Genomic DNA, 18,971 nt, shown 5'->3' on the forward strand with positions numbered 1-18,971 from the left:
TTTTAAGTAGAGTATCGGGGTAGCCTCATCAACAGTTACATTTGAGGAAAGACTTGAAGGAGGGGAAAGGAAGCAATGCTGGTATGAGAGGAAGAACACTGCAGGCAGAGGGAACAGAAAGTCCTTAGGAGAACCTGTTTTGTGTGTTTGAACAACAGCAAGGAGGCTCATGTGCTGGAGCAGAGAACAGGTGGCCGGGAAATGGGGCGTAAGGTCAGAGAGGTAACAAGAGCTGGGTGAGGGTCGGGGAGCCAGATGCTATGGAACGTATTGTAAAGTAGTGATTTTAATCTGAGTTGGGCGGAGCAGTTATGAGAAAGGAGTGATGTGACCTGACTTACAGTGCACCCATTTTGATAGGTCCTTATTATCAATTAGGAAAACTTTAAAAATATTTATTTTTAAAAATATATTTAAAGATGTTACCAACTTTCTTGTCAAACTCATGCTACTATCCTCACCTGTCATTTTGGCCCCAAACCATCTTTGACACCTCTCTTCCTTACAACCCACATGGAACCCTGACACAGCTCTACCTTACACGTATATCCAGTATTTGGTCAGTATTTCACCACCTTGGCTCATAAAGCTCTGGTCCAAGTCATCATTGTCTTTTGCTTGGATTATTACTATAGACTCCTAATTGGTCTCCATACTTTACAGCTTTGTCCCCACTACATACACTTACACTTAATGGCTAAAGTAATGTAGGCAGGCTGTCATTCTTCCAGCTAAACCCTCCAAGGACCCCACGTGACCTGCAACCAGTTCACTGTGCACCACCCATACCAGCTTCCAAAGTATCCAGTGGCCTCGCAGTTTAGGAACTTTGCATCGTTCCCTCTGCCCAGAAGCCCTTTATCCAGTAACAAATCTGATCTGAGGATATCCAGGAAAATAAGCCCCTTGTATTTGCAAGTAAGTTACTTCATGTATTTTATTTGGTTCTATTCTCAGAATCTCTGCTTTTTTTCCTGAAAGTTTAAAAGAATGTCCCATCAACCCGAAATACTTTAAGGCATAGAAATGTACCTGAATATGTTTTAACGTATTCCTGTTATAAGTGAGCAATACTTATACAGGATCAAGTTGCTTTCTGGTCCATGGGACATCATCATTTTAGAATGATGACAGAAACACTTCAGAGCATCATTAGGGACCTCCTTATTAAAAATTGTTTCCCCCTATATACAGGTGAAACCAGCTTTAATACAAAAAACAAAACAAAGGAAAATATCATAAGTGTAAAAAAATCTCCTAATGTTGGGGACATTTTCTTAATTTCCTATTTATTTTTATTTAACCATGTTAAGTCAAACACATTATACACATTATAAACACAAACAATTCTTTACTAATTTCTTCATAAAAGTAACATGTTTATTTAGGCATTTGCTTAGATTTTGCCATCATAGTTCAAAAACTTTCTTTGTAACTGATGAGATGAACTTCGACATGACAGATATTTTAAACACAGTCCTGTTTTATTCTCCCAAGTCAAAGGTTCTGAACATTTTTCAGAGTAGATTCGTTTACCTTGCTTATCGAAACTTAACTGAAATCTACACAACCCCTTCAATTCATAGAAATACGCAATCACAGACATCTTTAAATCCACGTTCAGCTGCATTCATTTCACAGAAGCCTAGAGATCCGAACGTAGAACCCAGATTTCCAGACTTGCAGTCGATTTCTCCCCCGAGAACCCTGGAAACTGGCTAGTCGGGAGTCGGACCGACCCTCCCGGATCCACGGGACCCACGAGCAGAGCTTCTGCCACTCTGCTCACTGGGCTGTCCACAGCTCTCGGCCGCTCGCCCAACTCCCGCGGGACACCAAGGACCTAATACGTTGGAGAACCGTATACCCCCGGGCCCCACCACTAGCCCGCACTACAAGGAGCTCTGGCGCTGCACACCAGACCAGCCGGTCTCACTCTGGAAAAGGGAAATGACTGGTTCCACACATTTTCCCCGCCCCCTCTGGCCACCCGCAGGGACTCCCCGCCCCGGCTCCGAACCGAAGCCGACTTTCAGTCCTGACACATCGAGCGCGGATGCCGCGCTGAGGGGCTTCTCACGCTCAGCCCTGCAAAGCCCAGCGACCGGTCCTAGGTGTCTGCGACGAATGCCAGACCGAGACCGTTCATCATCCCTGCAAATCTTGGGCGGGCGTGGGACCCGCGGCTGCTCAGTGCCTCGCTGGCCAGGCCCAACCAGTCGAACGCAGAACCAAGGAGCTGGCGGAGGCCGGCGCGGGGCTGTAGCTCGGCAGGCCCGGCCTGGCTCTGGGCCCCTGGCCTCCTAGCCGGGGACTCTGCGCCTGCGCCCGCCAGGCTGCTGCTTGCTCCTCGGGTGCGGCAGTGGTCCTGGCTGCCACGCGCCGCCTGGGTGTCTGGGCGATCCATGGGCAGCAGCGAGGGTCACGATGACAGATTACAGCGAGGAGCAGCGCAATGAGCTGGAGGCTCTGGAGTCTATCTACCCCGACTCCTTCACAGGTGACTTCCGCCGGCAGCCCTGCACCGTCCCGGGATGGAGTGGGATGGGCCAGAGCTGCCGTTGCCCTCGGCCTCCTGGGCCTCGATGGAGAAGGGGACAGTGCGGTCGCGTGGCCACCCGGCCGGCCACTCTCTCCTCAGGTTCTCTCCCCAAGTGTCTAAGCATTTGTGAACAACTCCACTGCCGTTGTTCCACCTCTTCCCTGAAATCTAAAAGTCTGAGCGAGGCTGGCGAGGTCCCTGGAGAGTGTCAGGCCTGGAATTGAGTGGGGGGCACTTTGGTTTCTGTGTAATTTACAGCAACCGGAGATTGAGTGAAATAACATGAAAACATATTCCGCGTGGGAGTAACCTTTCCAGAGCCTCAAAGGTGTCAGCTTCCACCTTTATTCGAGTAGAAACTGTTTTTCCTAGGATGGTGTTTTAAAGTTTATGGGATTCGGAGTGGCGTTTACCCAGAATCAGAGAGTAGCATCATCCCTGAAGTTTGTCGTTTTTCTCTTTAATTTATTTTTTTATTTTCTGGCATTCTGCAGAATGCCCAGTGAATGATGTGGCCCAGAGTTCAGTTCCACTGTAGATTCACAGGTTGTCAGGCAGGAAGGTATTTTAGATGCCATCCAGCCTGGACTCCTCTTGTTGCAGGCAAGGTAATGAAGGCTCAGGAAAGAGGTGGCTTGCTTGGGGTCAGCCAGCAAGTCAGTGGCAGGACAGGTACTAAGAGTTAGATAGGTCTGAAACTCTTTTCCTGTTCCTTCACCTCCAGACATGTGGAACGGGAGATCTAGCTCCAGTTGGGGTGAGGTGGAGATTACTTGGCAGGTTCGGCTAATGTGAAATATTGAGAAGTTCATTATGTAAAGGAAGACAACTCTTCTGTATTAAGCAGTGCTTCAGATGATTCTTAAAATGCAGCTATTAATAGTTGTGTCAATGTGGCCACTCCCACATTACACTTAGTTTTTGACAAGTGATCAAATACAACCAATAACAGCGAGTAGAACCTAGGTTTGTGGGATTTCTGTTCCCCATACCTTTTTTTGAGTATCGTCTGTCACTGTGAGAATTCAGAGTGTAAGGTATGTTATTTTAACTCATAAACTCCAATCCTTCTCCCTTTCATTGTTTAGCGTAGTTTTCTTAGCTCCATCTTTGACCACTGCTTGCAATGCTAGCAAATTTTATTCTGCTTTGCCAACAGGCAGATGTCTCTCAGCTACCCCTGTATAGCTGCAGTCCTGTTCATGTTCTCTCTCACCAGCAGTACAGCTGTGCTGTGAGGATGTTAAGGGGATGAGTGAAGAGGGGTTTGCGAGTGTCGTTAACTGGGTGAGTGTGTATGGAGTCTGGCTCCCTTCTCTAGCCTTGCTTATATGTCAAATGTCTAAATAAAATAGAATATAAGGTTAGTTGTTGGATATATTTTTAGTTGTGAGATACAGTCATTCCTAGTCTATTGGAAATATCACAGGCATGAACAGTGTGTAGGCAGAGTTAAGAAAGCATAAGATGTGCTATTCTTTTCACTTCTTTGCACATGAAGTATACCTCATTAAACACTGCCCGTGTAATAAGCATTTATAAAAGTTACACTTTTTGAACCCTGCAACAGTCTGGTGGTTCTTTTGTACTAGGTCCTGATATAATTCAGTGTATGCAATTCTTGTCAGAGGCAAAGTGCTTGAGGGTTCTTGAGTCAGGGTAATAAAAGATGATTTATGAAGTTTTGACGCATGCAAGTTTTCTGCAGTATCAGCTGAGCTGCTTAGTCTCTGGTTCGTGTCAGCATTCCTACAGGCTTTGCAATAAATAAATTAAATAGAGATGTCTTGATTTACAGTTCATCAAGAACTCGGCCTGCCTTGTTAATCATGTTCTTTATGAAACCTCTTGGGAAAGGCAGAGGATTTTGAAATAAAATGTTTCTGTGTTTAATCTTTTGAAATGTTCAGGATTTGCAAGGTGTACTATTTTATAGCCGTCTTTTCTATCGATGATTTTATATTTCCATGTTTTCTACCACATTTAAGAAAGAGACTGCTTGTGTCAGTTTTCCAAGTGAATTTGTGGTTTTCTAACTGCATTTTGAATCACAATAGTAGTTTTTTTAATATTAGATTTGGTAAATGTTCAGTGCTGTTGATGAAGGAAGTAGATATACTTTTTTTTAATAGATGGCTGAGTGCTTGACAGTGAAGCTGTGTTAAGCACATCATGACCCCCTTGTGGATGCTGAAGAGGCACGATTCGGCCAGCCCGGAGCCGTAATCACATAGACCTAGCTTACTTCAGAATTGTTTGCTTAACTATTTGCGAACAGCTTTTGGTCCGGTGTTGCATTTGTTGTGAATTACAACAAATCATAAAACATTTTCATCTTTTTGCTTATTCTGTGAATTACAACAAATCATAAAACATTTTCATCTTTTTGCTTATTCATCTTTTTGACTGCATACTGATGTAATTCTAAGAACTAGTTTTCCAGAGTACAGACTCCCCGATAGCGCGTTCTCCTTCAGTACTACTCCTAACATAGTAGCCATTTGTGGACCCAAGTCTCTGGCTACGGGGAATTTTGTTGGAACAAATTGGTTGACTGTCTGCTAACCAAAAGTCAAGTTCCCTTAATTCTGTTCGGTAAAGAGGGGTGCATAATCTTGTTTTTGCTGTGTCAGCACCTCTAAGTAGCAGCCATGAGCTTTAAACATTTATAATTGCATCTTACACATGGGCAGAAGTCATCTTATGAAAGCAGTTTTTCTAAGACAGACACTGCCTAAGAAGTAAATGGACTAGTTTATGGGCTGTCTGGTTCTTTGTGAACATCTTAGTGTCATTTGTGTGTCCCTTTAGTGTATATTTCATCTCCATAATCTCCATTCTTGACAAAATCCTTAATTCTGCCCATCTGCTCTCTTCACCTAACACTTCTACCCCTCCACTGCTCAGCAGCCTTTTGCATTTTCTCAGAAGCATTTGATCCACTTACAATGGTAGGGGTCTGTATCTTTAGGAGGCTAACCTTTCCCCTAGTTACCCCAACAGTAATGCATTGAAACTGGGATTATTCCTTCATCACTCATCTTTGCAAGTCTAGTTAGGTATCATTCCCATCCCTGGTTTAGTCACCTCCAGGCTTGGGAATATTATCCTTTTCTATGGTTTTTTAAATACCTGTTTTAAAATTAAGTTCAGCTGTGACAGAAAATGTCAAATAATAGTGGTTTTGAAAACGTAAAAGTTTATTGCTCTTGCACATAAAGAATAGTTGTGTGGCTCTTGTGCAAAAATTCCTCAGGGACCCAGACTTCTCAGTTCTCTGTCACCCCCAAGATTTAGTCTCAGTCTCGTGGTCAAGATGGCAGCGCTCCTTTTTCAGACAGTGGAATAATTAACGGGGGAAAAAAGTAAAAGACAGCAGTTTCTCAAGGAAATTTCCTGGAAACTGTCAAAGGACTTAACTTGTTTCCAACCTGTGAGTTGTAACTTATTCACTTGGTGAGATGTAACTGGAAGCGGGGCTGGGCAATGTAGTTTTACTCTGGGTGGTCAGTGTGCGCAGTTAAAAATGGTGTCACTGGAATAAAGGAAGAGTGGATTTGGGGAGGTGTTAGCAGTGTTTTCCAGCATCCTTTTTCTGTCGTTCCCGGTTCACAGTTTTTTTCTCTGTAGTGGCTGCTTGGTGTAGGGACAGTATTAGCCCTGCACCCTTACACAGATCATAAAACTTCTCCAATCCTCAGTTTCCATGTCTGTTTAATGAAGAATGATGTAAATACTTGATAACTGTTATGTGTAAGATACTCTTTCACAGAGATGTACTACATTAGTTTCTGATTCTTGGAACATGGCTTAATAATTCCTTGTCTTTATCAGCAAACAGTCTTGACTTTGTTTTCTTCAACTGATGGTTGCATAGCCACACCTTGGAGATGCCATTGTCAGAATTTTGGCCTCTGAAATTCCTCTTTGTGTCCATTAACTTTGGAGCCCTAGAGTGCTTTTCCAGAACATGCCTTTCATCGTGATTTCTCATGAATTAATGCCTTGTCAACTTCTTTATTGTTCATCTTGCCTCCTTATTCTGTCTGGCTCCCAAGGTCAGGCAATTGAAGGTGTTCTTGCTACCGTCCCCATGTTCTTATTTACCTTAAATATTTACCAAATGCGATGGTTAGAAGCCCAGTCTATTGGGGAAAGACGTGATATAAGTCATTTACAGCAGTGTCGTGACTTCCATGGAGGTATGTATTGGGTGAAGCTGGAGCGTAGGGAGAGGTGAGGGTCTGAGTTGTTTTGGAGAACGGAAGGACGACGAGCAGTTAACAAATGAATGAGCACAGCATCTGCAGAAGCCAAGACTGTGAGGGAGCAAAATGTGACCAATGGGCAAGTGGCTTAGTATTGCTGGAGTATAAAGTGAGAAGTGAGAGTTGTGGAAAATGAGACCTGTCAAGTAAGCAGGGTCCAGATCGCAACAGGCCTTGAGAGGAATTTAGACTGATCTTATAGGCCAAGGGTGCTTTGCCCATTTTCTCCCTGCTTAGCTGCACAGGCACAGGCACTGCACCAGCGGCGCCCAACCTTTTGGCGTCTCTGGGCCACACCGGAAGAAGAAGTGTTGTCTTGGGCCACACATTAAATACACGAACACTAACAAAAACTGATGAGCACAAAAAAGCTTTTAAGTGAATTTACAGTTTTGTGTTGGGCTGCATTCATAGCCATCCTGGGCCACGTGTGGACCGCGGGTTGGACGCCCTCTCTTGTAAACACTACCATGTCAGTCTTGGATCTCAGTAGTTGGGCTGGTTCACAAATAAGACAGCCTTTCCTTGAGTTTGTTTTCATCTCTCATGGCTGCTTCCTTTCTTTTAATCTCTGGCACTTTTTCCTGTTCTTGTACTTTTCCCCCTAAATTTAGGATTCCTTACAAAGCTGGTGTCAGTCCTTATTTCTCTCTCCGTTTTCTCTAAGGGGATCTCATCTACTCCAGCAATTTTAGCCCTCACCTCTCTGTGGGTGATCCCAAAGCTAAGTTCAAGCCTAGCTCTCTTTAGCTCTATTTGCTACTTTCTGATTACATACTCCATACATCCAACTGAAACTGCCCTGCGTCCTATAAATATATCATATTTGATTTTTCTTTTTTACTTCTTGTTTTTGTTATTGGTTCCACCATCCTCTGTCTGCACATTTAAAATGTCATTCATCACCATGTACCCTGCTATTCCCATTGCTGCCAACCTAGTTCAGAACCTCGTTATCTTGGCTGGGCATTTTAAGGAGCTATCTAGTTCAGCCTGTCTCTAGTCTCATTTCTCTCCCATTCTATGCACTCTTACTAAATTTATCTCCCTATGTTTAGAATATAGTTCTGACTGTATTACTGCTGCCTTAAAAAAAAGAAAGAAACTATCACACCCTGGCTGCTCTGTCACTCTCCTACATTTCTTTTTTTCCACCTGTAATTACCAGTGTGCCTTGATTCACAGACTAGCTCAAATGCTTTCCCTGCAGTTTCTTAGCTGGAAAAATTTTATTTTTTCATGAAACTCTTTACAGATTAGTCAGTTCCTCTAGTTACTACTTGTACAGCCTCGAGAAAACTATTTAAAAACTCTTTTATCTCAGTTTTCACATCTATAAAATTGGCATGGCACTGTATTATATTGTTTCTAAGACATTTTTACATTTTAACATCTGTGCGATCTGAATTTGTCTTCAATTGGACTATATTTCATAGTTTAATTGCAGCTTTTATTTTCTTAGTGGTACATAAAGGAGGGTACATCTCACACTCGATGATGGCCTTTTAAGTTTGGTGAAATAATGGTAACAGTATGAAATCATGGTCTTGGTGTGAGAACTAACAGATCGTTATGTAAGTGCAGAGCACTGCACAGGCACAAAGCAATGCTCAGTAAATGTTAGCTGTCGTATTGGCTTTTAGGTAACCCCCAACCTACAGCTTCGTGAAGTCCTAGAAAATGGGAATGAGTTAGAATGTCATTGGGTTGAACCCATACTTCTACAGTTGCAATGTTTATATTTAATGGCATATAAATACTATTGATCGTGAAAAGAAACAGTAATGAAATATATTTTACCTACATTTGTTCTTTAAAAAGTAGGGCCAATCATAAGAGCTTTATTACAAGTTTCTTTCAGGGACTTTTTCAGCAGAGGCTGACCTGCCTGAGGCCTATTAAAATCCAAGTCCAGTGGGTCTTTTATCTTTCCGACAAACGCCTTTCAAGTACTCACAGATGTTCATCGTTGTTTCCAGTACTTTTACACCTCAATTAAAATGAAGTCATATGTCTTGAAACTTTTATTGATGAATATTTATGAAGGCCTCAGAAGTTCCCAAGTAGGAAAAGCCGATTAGTTTCCATAGTGACTTCTGCAGGGATCCCCAGGCTCTTTCATTCTGGAAAGAGGCTGCTGCCCGGCCACCACCCATGACAGGGCCAGGGCCGGCCGGGCCTGCAGGAGCCTCAGGCTTTGCTCCTGGCTCCGCAGCTCTCACGGTGGCTTGAATCCTCCTTGTTTATTCTTCTAAGGGTTCTCAGTGCAAATTTTCTTTGTTTTTGTCTTTTCATCCTGTTAGTTTAGCTCTTTCATTGAGCCAAAATTTATTGAGTTTCTGGATGCTGCTAGGCACGGATCTGGGAGCTCTCACAGTCTTTACAGTATGCTTGTGGGGAAATAGATAATAAACAGATGTGTAATATCAGACATCAGGGTGTAAAATGGTGTATAAAGCTTTTTTATTTATGTAAATATGGATTTATATGTGTTTTTTTAAATTTTTTATTGTATTTATTGAGGTGGCATTGGTTAATAAAATTATATAGGTTTCAGGTGACTTGCTTAACAAATTGTAAGCAATTTGATGTTAAGATTTATGGCCAATTTTATAATTCCATAACAGTTGGCAGAGGCTCAATAATTTGTAAAAAGAATAAAGTTTGGTTCCAGAGATGCTGTTTGAGAAAGAGATGGCTAGAAGACACAGACTCCAACAAATTGATATTAACTGTTTGTCACGGAGATTCTGAATTGTGCTTCAGAGTACTTAAGTATAAACAATAGTGATAATACTGAATATTTATCAGTGGATAGTTTTTAACAAGGAACATCAAACTTTTTGTCATTCCATTTGGGAATTTTTTATTATGTTATTTTCCATATATGGGTGGAAATTTTGAATTAAAGGTAACTTATGTAATTATTTTAATTGATTTGATAAAAATCCAGGAGGATATCCATTATGGGTAGTTCTTTACAGATTTAAGACAACCTGAGATTTAAATAGAAAATTCATGCATGTGTTTTATGATTTGAATACCCTATTTAGTCTGTATTTGTGGAAATTCAGGCCTAGGAATTAGTTTCCCTGACTGGGTAGTAATATTTGGCTAATGAGGAAAACATCTGCCTTAGAAAACATCTTAATAACTTAACCTATATGTCTGTTTTCTTGCAGTATTATCAGAAAATCCTCCCAGCTTCACCATTACTGTGACATCTGAGGCTGGAGAAAATGATGAAAGTAAGTCTAGTAAAAATACTGTGGTTTTTCTAAGCCTAAGCCTCTCCCTCAGGAATTTTACTTACCCTACAGCAATTCTGTGCTGGGCATTGCAGGTGTAGAGGTGCTAAGGTGATGTGAGCATTGCGTGTTTCTAGTTGGTGTACTGTGTAAATATGACTTCTAGAAAAATAGAAAGTCAGTGAGATATATTCTGACACAGTAAGCTTAGCTTTTAAAAGTGAAACAGAAATGTTAACAATACAGCAGATGGAGATGAGGTTTTTTTTAGCCAAAGCAAGACTTTCCATGCATACATATTACAGTGGTTGTAGATTTCATTAAGTGACTATTATTTTTCTATGTCTGTTTTTCATCTTTGGAAATGCAGATTACTGGATTTTTGCCGTTATAAATTAGTCTGTATAAACACCTATCTGCATGTTTTTCTCCCTCTGTTTAGGATGCATATTCTACTGTTACTTAAATATATATATTTATAAAACCAGGTAAAACCACTGTTACATGACTATATAAATAAGAGAGATACACAAATTGAAATGAAGCAGTTATAAAATTAATAAATTAAAATTAAATAAAGTAATTTAAATTTGGGCAAATATTGGGGGGCACAGGAGGTATCTGAAGTTCATTTCTACCTTTAGTTCATTTCAATAAAAATATAATGTAAGTTGATGTTAACTCCAGGGATTATTTTTTTCTATTAAACTATTCAACTAAAATTCAACCGTGTAATACCAATTTTAGTGGTAATACTTGATAACTTCAAATCTGTTTTGTACAATTGTAAGTGATGTTGGATATTTATTATTTACATATTTATACGTACGAAGTCTCAAATACAACATTAGCAACCTTATATTTTGTTTAAAATTTAAATATATACATAGAAAGATACTTTGAAGTATCATTTTAAAAATACTCTTATGACCAGTAAATATACCAAAATGGTAATGACGATCTCTTCCTGATGATGGAATGATTATTGATTTTATTTTATTTTTTTTTAAAGATTTTATTTATTTGTCTTTAGAGAGGAAGGGAAGGAGAGAAATATCAGTGTATGGTTGCTTCTTGTGAGTCCCCTGCTGGGAACTGGCCTGCAACCCAGGCATGTGGCCTGACTGGGAATTGAACCGAGATCGTGTGGTTTGCAGTCCCGCGTTCAATCCACTGAGCTACACCTGCCAGGCCGATTTTATTTTTATCTTGGTGTATTTTTAAGTTTTCTTAATATTTTATTTATTTATTTTAGAGAGAGGGGACAGGAAGGAGGAAGAGTGGGAGAGAAACATCAATGTGTGGTTGCCTCTCATGGGTCCCCCACTGGGAACCTGGCCTGCAACCCAGGCATGTACCCTGACTGGGAATTGAACCAGTGACCCTTTGCTTCACAGGCCCGCGCTCAATCCCCTGAGCTACACCAGCCAGGGCTTTTTAAGTTTTTTTATAATGAATGTCTGTTACATCACATAGTAGAACCAGTCATTTTTTAAAGAAACTTTTTTGGCAATGAGATTATAAAGGTTAATTAAAAAAATGGAAAATGTAAAAAACACCATAATTTTTTATATCCATTGACTCAAAATTCTTTATTGACATTCATAAACAAACATTGAAACAAAATATCAAACCAACATATTTTAAGGTGTCCCCCCCGAGAAATATTTAGATTTGAGTTAAAATCATCAAAATCAGGTGGTTTTAATAATTAAAATGGGAGTTACAAGAAAAGCAAACTCTAGACAAAGGATTATTATGGCTAATAAGTTTTGACAGAAAATGTTTAGTACATCTGCAATTGCAAATTGCTTGACAATTCACCAGGCTAGGCTGCCAAGAGATGGATACCTTGCAATGATATACATGTAAGAGTCTTATTCTCATGCAAGTGGGAGATCTGTGAACTGGCACAAGCCAAAAGAGTGAGTGGGAATATGTAGATGAGTCAGGTTAAAAGTTTCTCACACAACCTCTCAGACTGTCCACTTCAGAACATGTCATCTAGTAATCCCTCAGCGATCCTTTGCTGGCGCTGTGCAGATAGAAATATAGACATTGTCCATGCCCCCCGCTCCCCTTTGCTAAAGCCAGATATTCTGCACTGGAAACTGACTTTAGTAGAGGCCTGAAAATGAGCCTAAGATAGTACTTTCTTATGTGTTATATTTAGTGCCTTTTTTTCATCTAACAGAAGATTTTAAAGAGTCTAACCTGTTTTTTTATAACCTTGTTTTCTTTGCAGGAAAATCTATTGTGCTCCTTACTTTTTAAAAAATTTATACATTGTAAATTTCCGTATTTTGCCATGTATGATGTGCTCTCGTGTATAATGCACACCCATGTTTTGTGCTCATTATGCACAGGATTATTATACCCATGGTACGTAATCATTATACCCCTGTATAATGCACATTCTAATTTTTCCCTCAAAAATTTGGGCAAAAAAGTGCACACTATACATGGCAAAATACGGTAATTATAACAAAGATGTTGACTTCCTTACATTTTAAGATATTCTTATCAAACTTTTATGTCTCTAGCTGTCCAAACTACCCTCAAGTTTACATACAGTGAGAAATACCCGGATGAAGTCCCTCTTTATGAAATATTCTCCCAGGAAAATCTAGAAGATAATGATGTTTCAAGTATTTTAAAATTGTTAGCATTACAGGTGAGGAAATAACGGATTTTGTAAAGGTGGGGACTTTTTGGCCTTACGTATTATATATCAATTGCAAGTCAAAAATGCTAAATATGTATAATTAGTATGTTGAACGTGCAGAATTCAGTGTGTGTGTGTGTGTGTGTGTGTGTACAAACAAATACCTTTAAACTTTGGGTAAGAGGAGTTGTCCTTCTGCCCCTGTTTAAAACTCTATCATCACCCATGACTTTTAGGTAATAAAAAGTCTGATGGGTACAGCACAGTTTGAGTTTCATTCTCAGGATACCCAGTCCTGTGTGCGGTTAAAAATCCAACTGAAAAGAATTAAAATTTCCAACCTTCTGATCTGTTGTAGGCTAGTTGCCTACATTCTGGGAAGGGGACTGGTGATTGGTTTTTTCCTTATGTCTCCTCCCTAAGCTTATAAACAGCAACAGGGATTTATGACTCTTCTAAGAGGGGAAGAAAAAATGGCAATTGAAAAGCTTTTATTTGGCTAGTCTGTGGCGGGATGGGATACGGAGCATGGCATGTATTTAAAGCTGTCTCTTGCTTGGGTAGAGAGTTTTCGTGTATTCTTCAGAGTAGGGAATAGAGAAGGCAAGCAAAATCTTTACCATCTTAAAATCAGAAGTTATAGGTTTTTGTTTGTTTTTTCTAAGAAGAGTTAGCAGAAAACATGTCTCCATCTTAAGTATGACTTGCATATTTCAAGGACTGTTGGTCTTCTTGATGCTAACATTTTATACTCTATCTTCACCTGAGGATATTTTTTATTGCTTTTATAAAGAAAGGAGGGTTGGAAAGAAAAATTGATATGGAAGAGAAAAATCGATTGGTTCCCCCCCACCCCGCCCCGCATGCCTAGACTGGGATCATATGCACCTGGACAGGGGATCGAACCCTCAGCCTCAGGCATGTGACCTGACCAAGATTTGAACCTGAAACCTTTTGGTCATGGGATGAAGCTCCAACCAACTGATCCACGCTGGTCAGAGTTTAATGCTGATATAAAAATAAAAATCCAAAATTTACAAGCCAGAATCTCCATCTGAGAAGCTGAGGAGATTTCCAAGCATTCCTTTGACTAGACTGGCCTCGGAAGCATTGGAATGGGTATTTCATCTCCTGCGCCCTCTGTGAGGACTAGCCTTCGAGCCAGCGCCTATAATCCTCTGTAGTCGAGCTTCTCCGTGTGTTTCCAGGCTAACCATCCCAAACCTGACTCTGAAAAACCCTCTCTCCTGTGTGCCACACCCGTATGAAAACTGACCACTGTCAGTGACATGAATGTCCCATAGGCATCTCAACATAGAAACTATCATCTCCACAAAACCTATTTCTAAGTTCTCCATCTCAGAGAATCATACCACTGTCTACCCAACCCAAACACTCCCGTCCCACCCTAAGCTCTGTCACTCCCCTACCTGTTCGTACATACTACTTAAATTCGCCTACTGTTCTCTATCAATCTTTTTCTTAAAGGAAAGAGTATGAATACAATATAAATGTAAGAAAATAAATCACTAAGATCAAATAATTTATATTAATACATGACTGCCTGAATGTAGCATATTGTCTCAGGTTCTCTACAACGTTGTAAAATGAAGCATGTTATACCAAATGGTATTAGAATTCGTATAATTTTCATGCTGGGTAACAGGGCTCAGGATCAGCATAAACTCCTGTTTAATACATGTTCTTTCACTCTTTATTCACTAGTAGCTAAATATATAAGTATTTTTAAATTTTTTGTCTTGTTTATTTACAGAAATAAGATAGGTTTGAACCTCATCTTATATCTATGGATAGATAAATTTTTTTTATTCTGCCTTCTGATGACCAACTTCCAAATAGCTTTTGAGTTATAACCCTTTCATGAGTCAGAGATGCTTTTCTGTCTGGCTTTGAACCATTTCAAATCAAAAGAAAAAAAGGTAGCAAAAGGTAAATCACAGAAATCCTTACATTCATTATTATTGTGTTATGCTAGAAAATTGCTCTGGCCTCAAAGTTCAGGTCACTGTCACAGCTCTTAAAATTCCTAAAAGGAACTAAAATAATGAAAACATGCTTAAGAATTGATGTGACTCGCTACTGTAGGAAAGATTTTCTGAATTCTACCTACATTTGTGACTATTAAACAGAATTTTCTGACATACCTGCTTTAGGTTGGATATAGCAAATTACATGACTTCTTAAAATTTAAGATATTATTATTGACATATATTATGACATATTATTAACATATATTATTATATATGTTTGATTTTTAAATAATCATTTATCCAAGTGTCTGAACTGATGTGTAATTATGAATGTATAAAATTTAGTCACTATTCTGAACTCTTTTTTATTTATGAGTTGGTTTTATTTGTCTGAGAAGTATGCCTCTCACTACAATCTCAGTTTTTTTGTTGTTGGATTTTTTGTTTGTTTCATTTTGTTTTTTGGTTATGTAGGCAGAAGAAAACCTTGGTATGGTGATGATCTTTACTTTAGTGACAGCTGTTCAAGAAAAGTTAAACGAAATTGTGGATCAAATAAAAAATAGAAGAGAAGAAGAAAAGAAACAAAAAGAAAAAGAAGCAGAAGAAGCTGAAAAGGTATATTAAAAGCCATGTTTTCTTTCTCTAAATCTGGGTTTTTTTTTCCTTTTGAGTTGTTTGGGGTTTTTGTTTCTTATTTTTGTTTTTGGAAATTCGAATAATTTTTTTTTGGAAATCACAAAGATAAATGAAAGTAAATTTTAGTAAAACTTGACTAAGTAAAATAAAACCGTAGCAGTCCCTCATTTAGTTGGTGGTATAACACAATGATTAATAATCAGAAAAGTTCAGTAAAGCTCATGCAGATAAGATCAAGAAATAGAAATTAATTTCACTTACGGTATTGAGTTGAGAACTGATAAAGCCACCACCAGAATGTTTTAAATACAGTCATGCACTGCCTAACATGGATATATGTTTTGAGAAATGCGTTGTTAGGCAGTTTCTTCATTGTGTGAACATCATAGGATGCACCTACACAAACCTAGATGGTGTAGCCTGTTACACATCTAACCTGTAGGTACAGTCTGTTGCTCTTAGGCTGCAAACCTGTACAGCATGTCACTGTACTGAATACTGTAGGCAGCTACAACACAATAGATACTGTGTGTACAATAGATAGGTATTTGTGTATCTAAATGTAGAAAGGTACAATAAAAATGTGGTATAGAAGATAAGACGCGGTACACCGTTAATGGAGCTTGCAGGACTGGAAGCTGTGCTGTGTGCCGTCGAGTGAGTGGCAAGTGCCTGTGAAGATACAGGACGTTACCGTGCACTCCCGTAGAATTCATAAACACTGCACACATAGGCTGTACTAAATCTATAGAACAGCATGAGATTAAATCAAGCACAAGAGAAAATAATGCAATCGAGACACTTGGTGAACACAAATTGTAGGAGGCTGCTGCTGGCATAGCATGGCAGACCGTTTTACAGCAAACTTGATGTAAGCAGAAAGAGCACACTCACAATAGAAAGTAGAGTAAATACATAAACCAGGAGCATTTGCCTATTATCGTTATCAAGTAGTGAATGTATATAATTGTACGTGCTCTGTTGTTACATACTAGGAGCACAGTAGGTTTGTTCACATGAGCATCAGCACAAACAAACAGCGCATTGCCCCGTGATGTTTGGGCAGCTTTGACATCCCTAGGTGAGAGGAATTTTTCTCCTCCGTTATCATATGAGTGATTCATCATTGACTGAAAATGGTTTCATGGCATGACTGTGTTCACAGAAGAAAACCTCACATGACGTAGATGGAATGAAGTAAAAAGATGAGCTGTGATGCTAATGTTGTAAATTGATGTGTATTCAAAACATTAGTACTGACAGCAACAACTTTTTTCTGAATAGTGAATAGTGGAGATACATTGCATATTATCTTTGTTGTTTTTTTTTTTGTAATAAAAACTATACTTCTCCAAAATAAACCACCAAAACCAATGAGGGCAGAAAACCAGTGTGGGCAGAAATCAGATTAAGTACTTTAAAACTTGAAACAGTTTTCTGTGTTTTTCCTGTAAGTGACTATATTCATTTGTCTAGAAGATCATTAGGCTTTATTTTTAAAACTGGTGTTTCACTACTCTGGTGACATGTTTTTTTTCCCCCAAGCAATTATTTCATGGCACTCCTGTTACAATTGAGAATTTCTTAAATTGGAAAGCCAAGTTTGATGCAGAACTCTTGGAAATTAAAAAGAAACGAATGAAAGAAGAAGAACAAGCAGGAAAAAATAAATTAAGTGGTATGATTCACCCCTATTTCCATTCCCCACAAACTCTCCTGCATTACTTCCATTTAGCAAGAGGATCGTTTGGACAGATTGCTGTAAGAAATTATTGTACTTAGTCGTCTGGGACAGAAAGAGCATTTTCTATGCATGGTGGTGCATCTTCGCATGTAATTATATTTAATACTCATGGCCTGTCTTTGATGGGAGCACCGCAGTGGGTGGATTTTAAGAAACAGCTGCCATGACTTTTAGGAGTACCAGCGTTAGCAGTGATGGGGTCAGGCCGCTTGGTTTTCTGGGGCTCTGAGGCAGACTGGGGTTGTCACTTGCTCCGTTTTCGTGCAAATACATTTCCTATGTCTCTTAACTAAGTTCATAAATTTATTGAAATTCACAGAAAAACAGGTTTTTAGATTTGTTTTCTTGGGTTACTACATTCTTTGAAGGGTTGTAGAAAAGACGAGAGAAGACTTTGCTGTTCCAATTAAACACATTTATTTCTTTTAGGGAAACAGCTATTTGAAACAGATCATAATCTCGACACATCTGATATCCAGTTCTTGGAGGATGGTAAGATGATAATGGAACTCCACATGTACATGTTGTATTGTTTTTATATTAATTATTAATATTAAACCATAAAAATCACAGTGACAACAATGTAATTCTCCTGAGGGTGTAAAGAAATACATTTTGAAGAACAAATTGTCATGTTTGATAAGTTTATACATTGAAAACAGCAATGTATTCTTTTTTTTAGTTCTTTATTTTTTTTATTTATTTTTATTTATTTAATTCTTATTCAAGTAGAAAACAGCAATGTATTCTTTAAAGTTTTCTGATAACTTAAGCAAAATCAAAGATAGCAGTAAATGAACAATTATGACCATTGTCGAGGCCCACAGTCAGTGATCAACTTTGTATAACCAGGACCAATCGTCATCTTCAACTTGCCACATGCCACATCATTGGTAATTTATTTGAGAAAGCCTTTTATATGACTGGAAGCATGACATTTTTCTTAAAATGTGTCCAACCATTACAGACCATTGTTGTGATTTGCAGCAACAGTTTAGGATTCCATCACCTCCCATGCCCGTGGAGAAATTTCCGTTGGCTACAGCCAGTGAGCTGTGTCTTTTATTCCCAAGTTTAAGACTGAAGGTGAACTCTTTGGTCTTTTTCAGCTGGAAACAATGTGGAGGTAGATGAGTCTTTGTTCCAGGAAATGGATGACTTGGAGCTGGAGGAGGATGAGGATGATCCAGACTACAATCCCGCTGACCCGGGGAGTGACTCGACCGACTGATGGACCGTCCCCATCTGCAGAGGCGTGACTGCCACAGCATCTGTGGCTATGCTGAGAGGGTGTGGATTTTCCTTTCTTTTTTTCTAAGAAAAAATAATTTTCAGGAGAATATTCTTCTGAAAGCTTTCATCAATGAACTCAATAAAACTGAACTTAAATTTCAAATACAAAATGTTCCATTCCTCTTATTGGTGGGAAGAAGGTCACATGTTTAAAGTGATTTAGTGTTGGAGAGAGAGCTGCCTGTAACTTCAGACTGAGCAGTAGACGGCTGCTGTGCTCCGGTGCAGGTGTGTACAAGGAAGTGGAACGACTCAGAATTTCTCCGCTGGAGCCAGTGGTGGCTTTTGGATTCTAAGTGTTGTCATTCATATAAAATGTTATAAGATGGGGGTGAATAGAACATTAAACCTTCTGAATTCGAGCCTTTGAGCATGATAAATTTAAGTCTTAACAAAACCAGAAGTTCATGTAATAGTCAGAAATAAAATGGCCTTTACTCTTGTAGTAGTATTTGAATCAGAACAGTCTGTGGGAGTTATTAAAGTGTGTACTTGGCCCTTCGCAGTTTAGGGTAATAAGCACTGAGACTCAGTCTGGATATTAGTGAAGTCTCATGCCAGTGACTCAGGTGAGTGTGATG

General features: G+C 39.3%; 1 protein-coding gene across 1 annotated transcript; it reads left to right on the forward strand.

The window, feature by feature from the left end:
- Window positions 1–2,201: 2,201 nt before the first annotated feature.
- Window positions 2,202–18,500, forward strand: RWDD1 (RWD domain containing 1). The gene is made up of 7 exons (XM_037065100.1): window positions 2,202–2,500; window positions 9,993–10,058; window positions 12,602–12,732; window positions 15,189–15,332; window positions 16,899–17,031; window positions 17,527–17,589; window positions 18,207–18,500. The coding sequence occupies exons 1-7, from the start codon at window positions 2,428–2,430 to the stop codon at window positions 18,326–18,328; spliced, it is 732 nt and encodes a 243-aa protein (XP_036920995.1). The 5' UTR covers window positions 2,202–2,427; the 3' UTR covers window positions 18,329–18,500.
- Window positions 18,501–18,971: the final 471 nt, after the last annotated feature.

The sequence above is a fragment of the Sturnira hondurensis genome, unplaced genomic scaffold (assembly GCF_014824575.4).
Source record: "Sturnira hondurensis isolate 20B ecotype Veracruz unplaced genomic scaffold, ASM1482457v3 Scaffold0015596, whole genome shotgun sequence".
Taxonomy (NCBI): Eukaryota; Metazoa; Chordata; class Mammalia; order Chiroptera; family Phyllostomidae; genus Sturnira; species Sturnira hondurensis.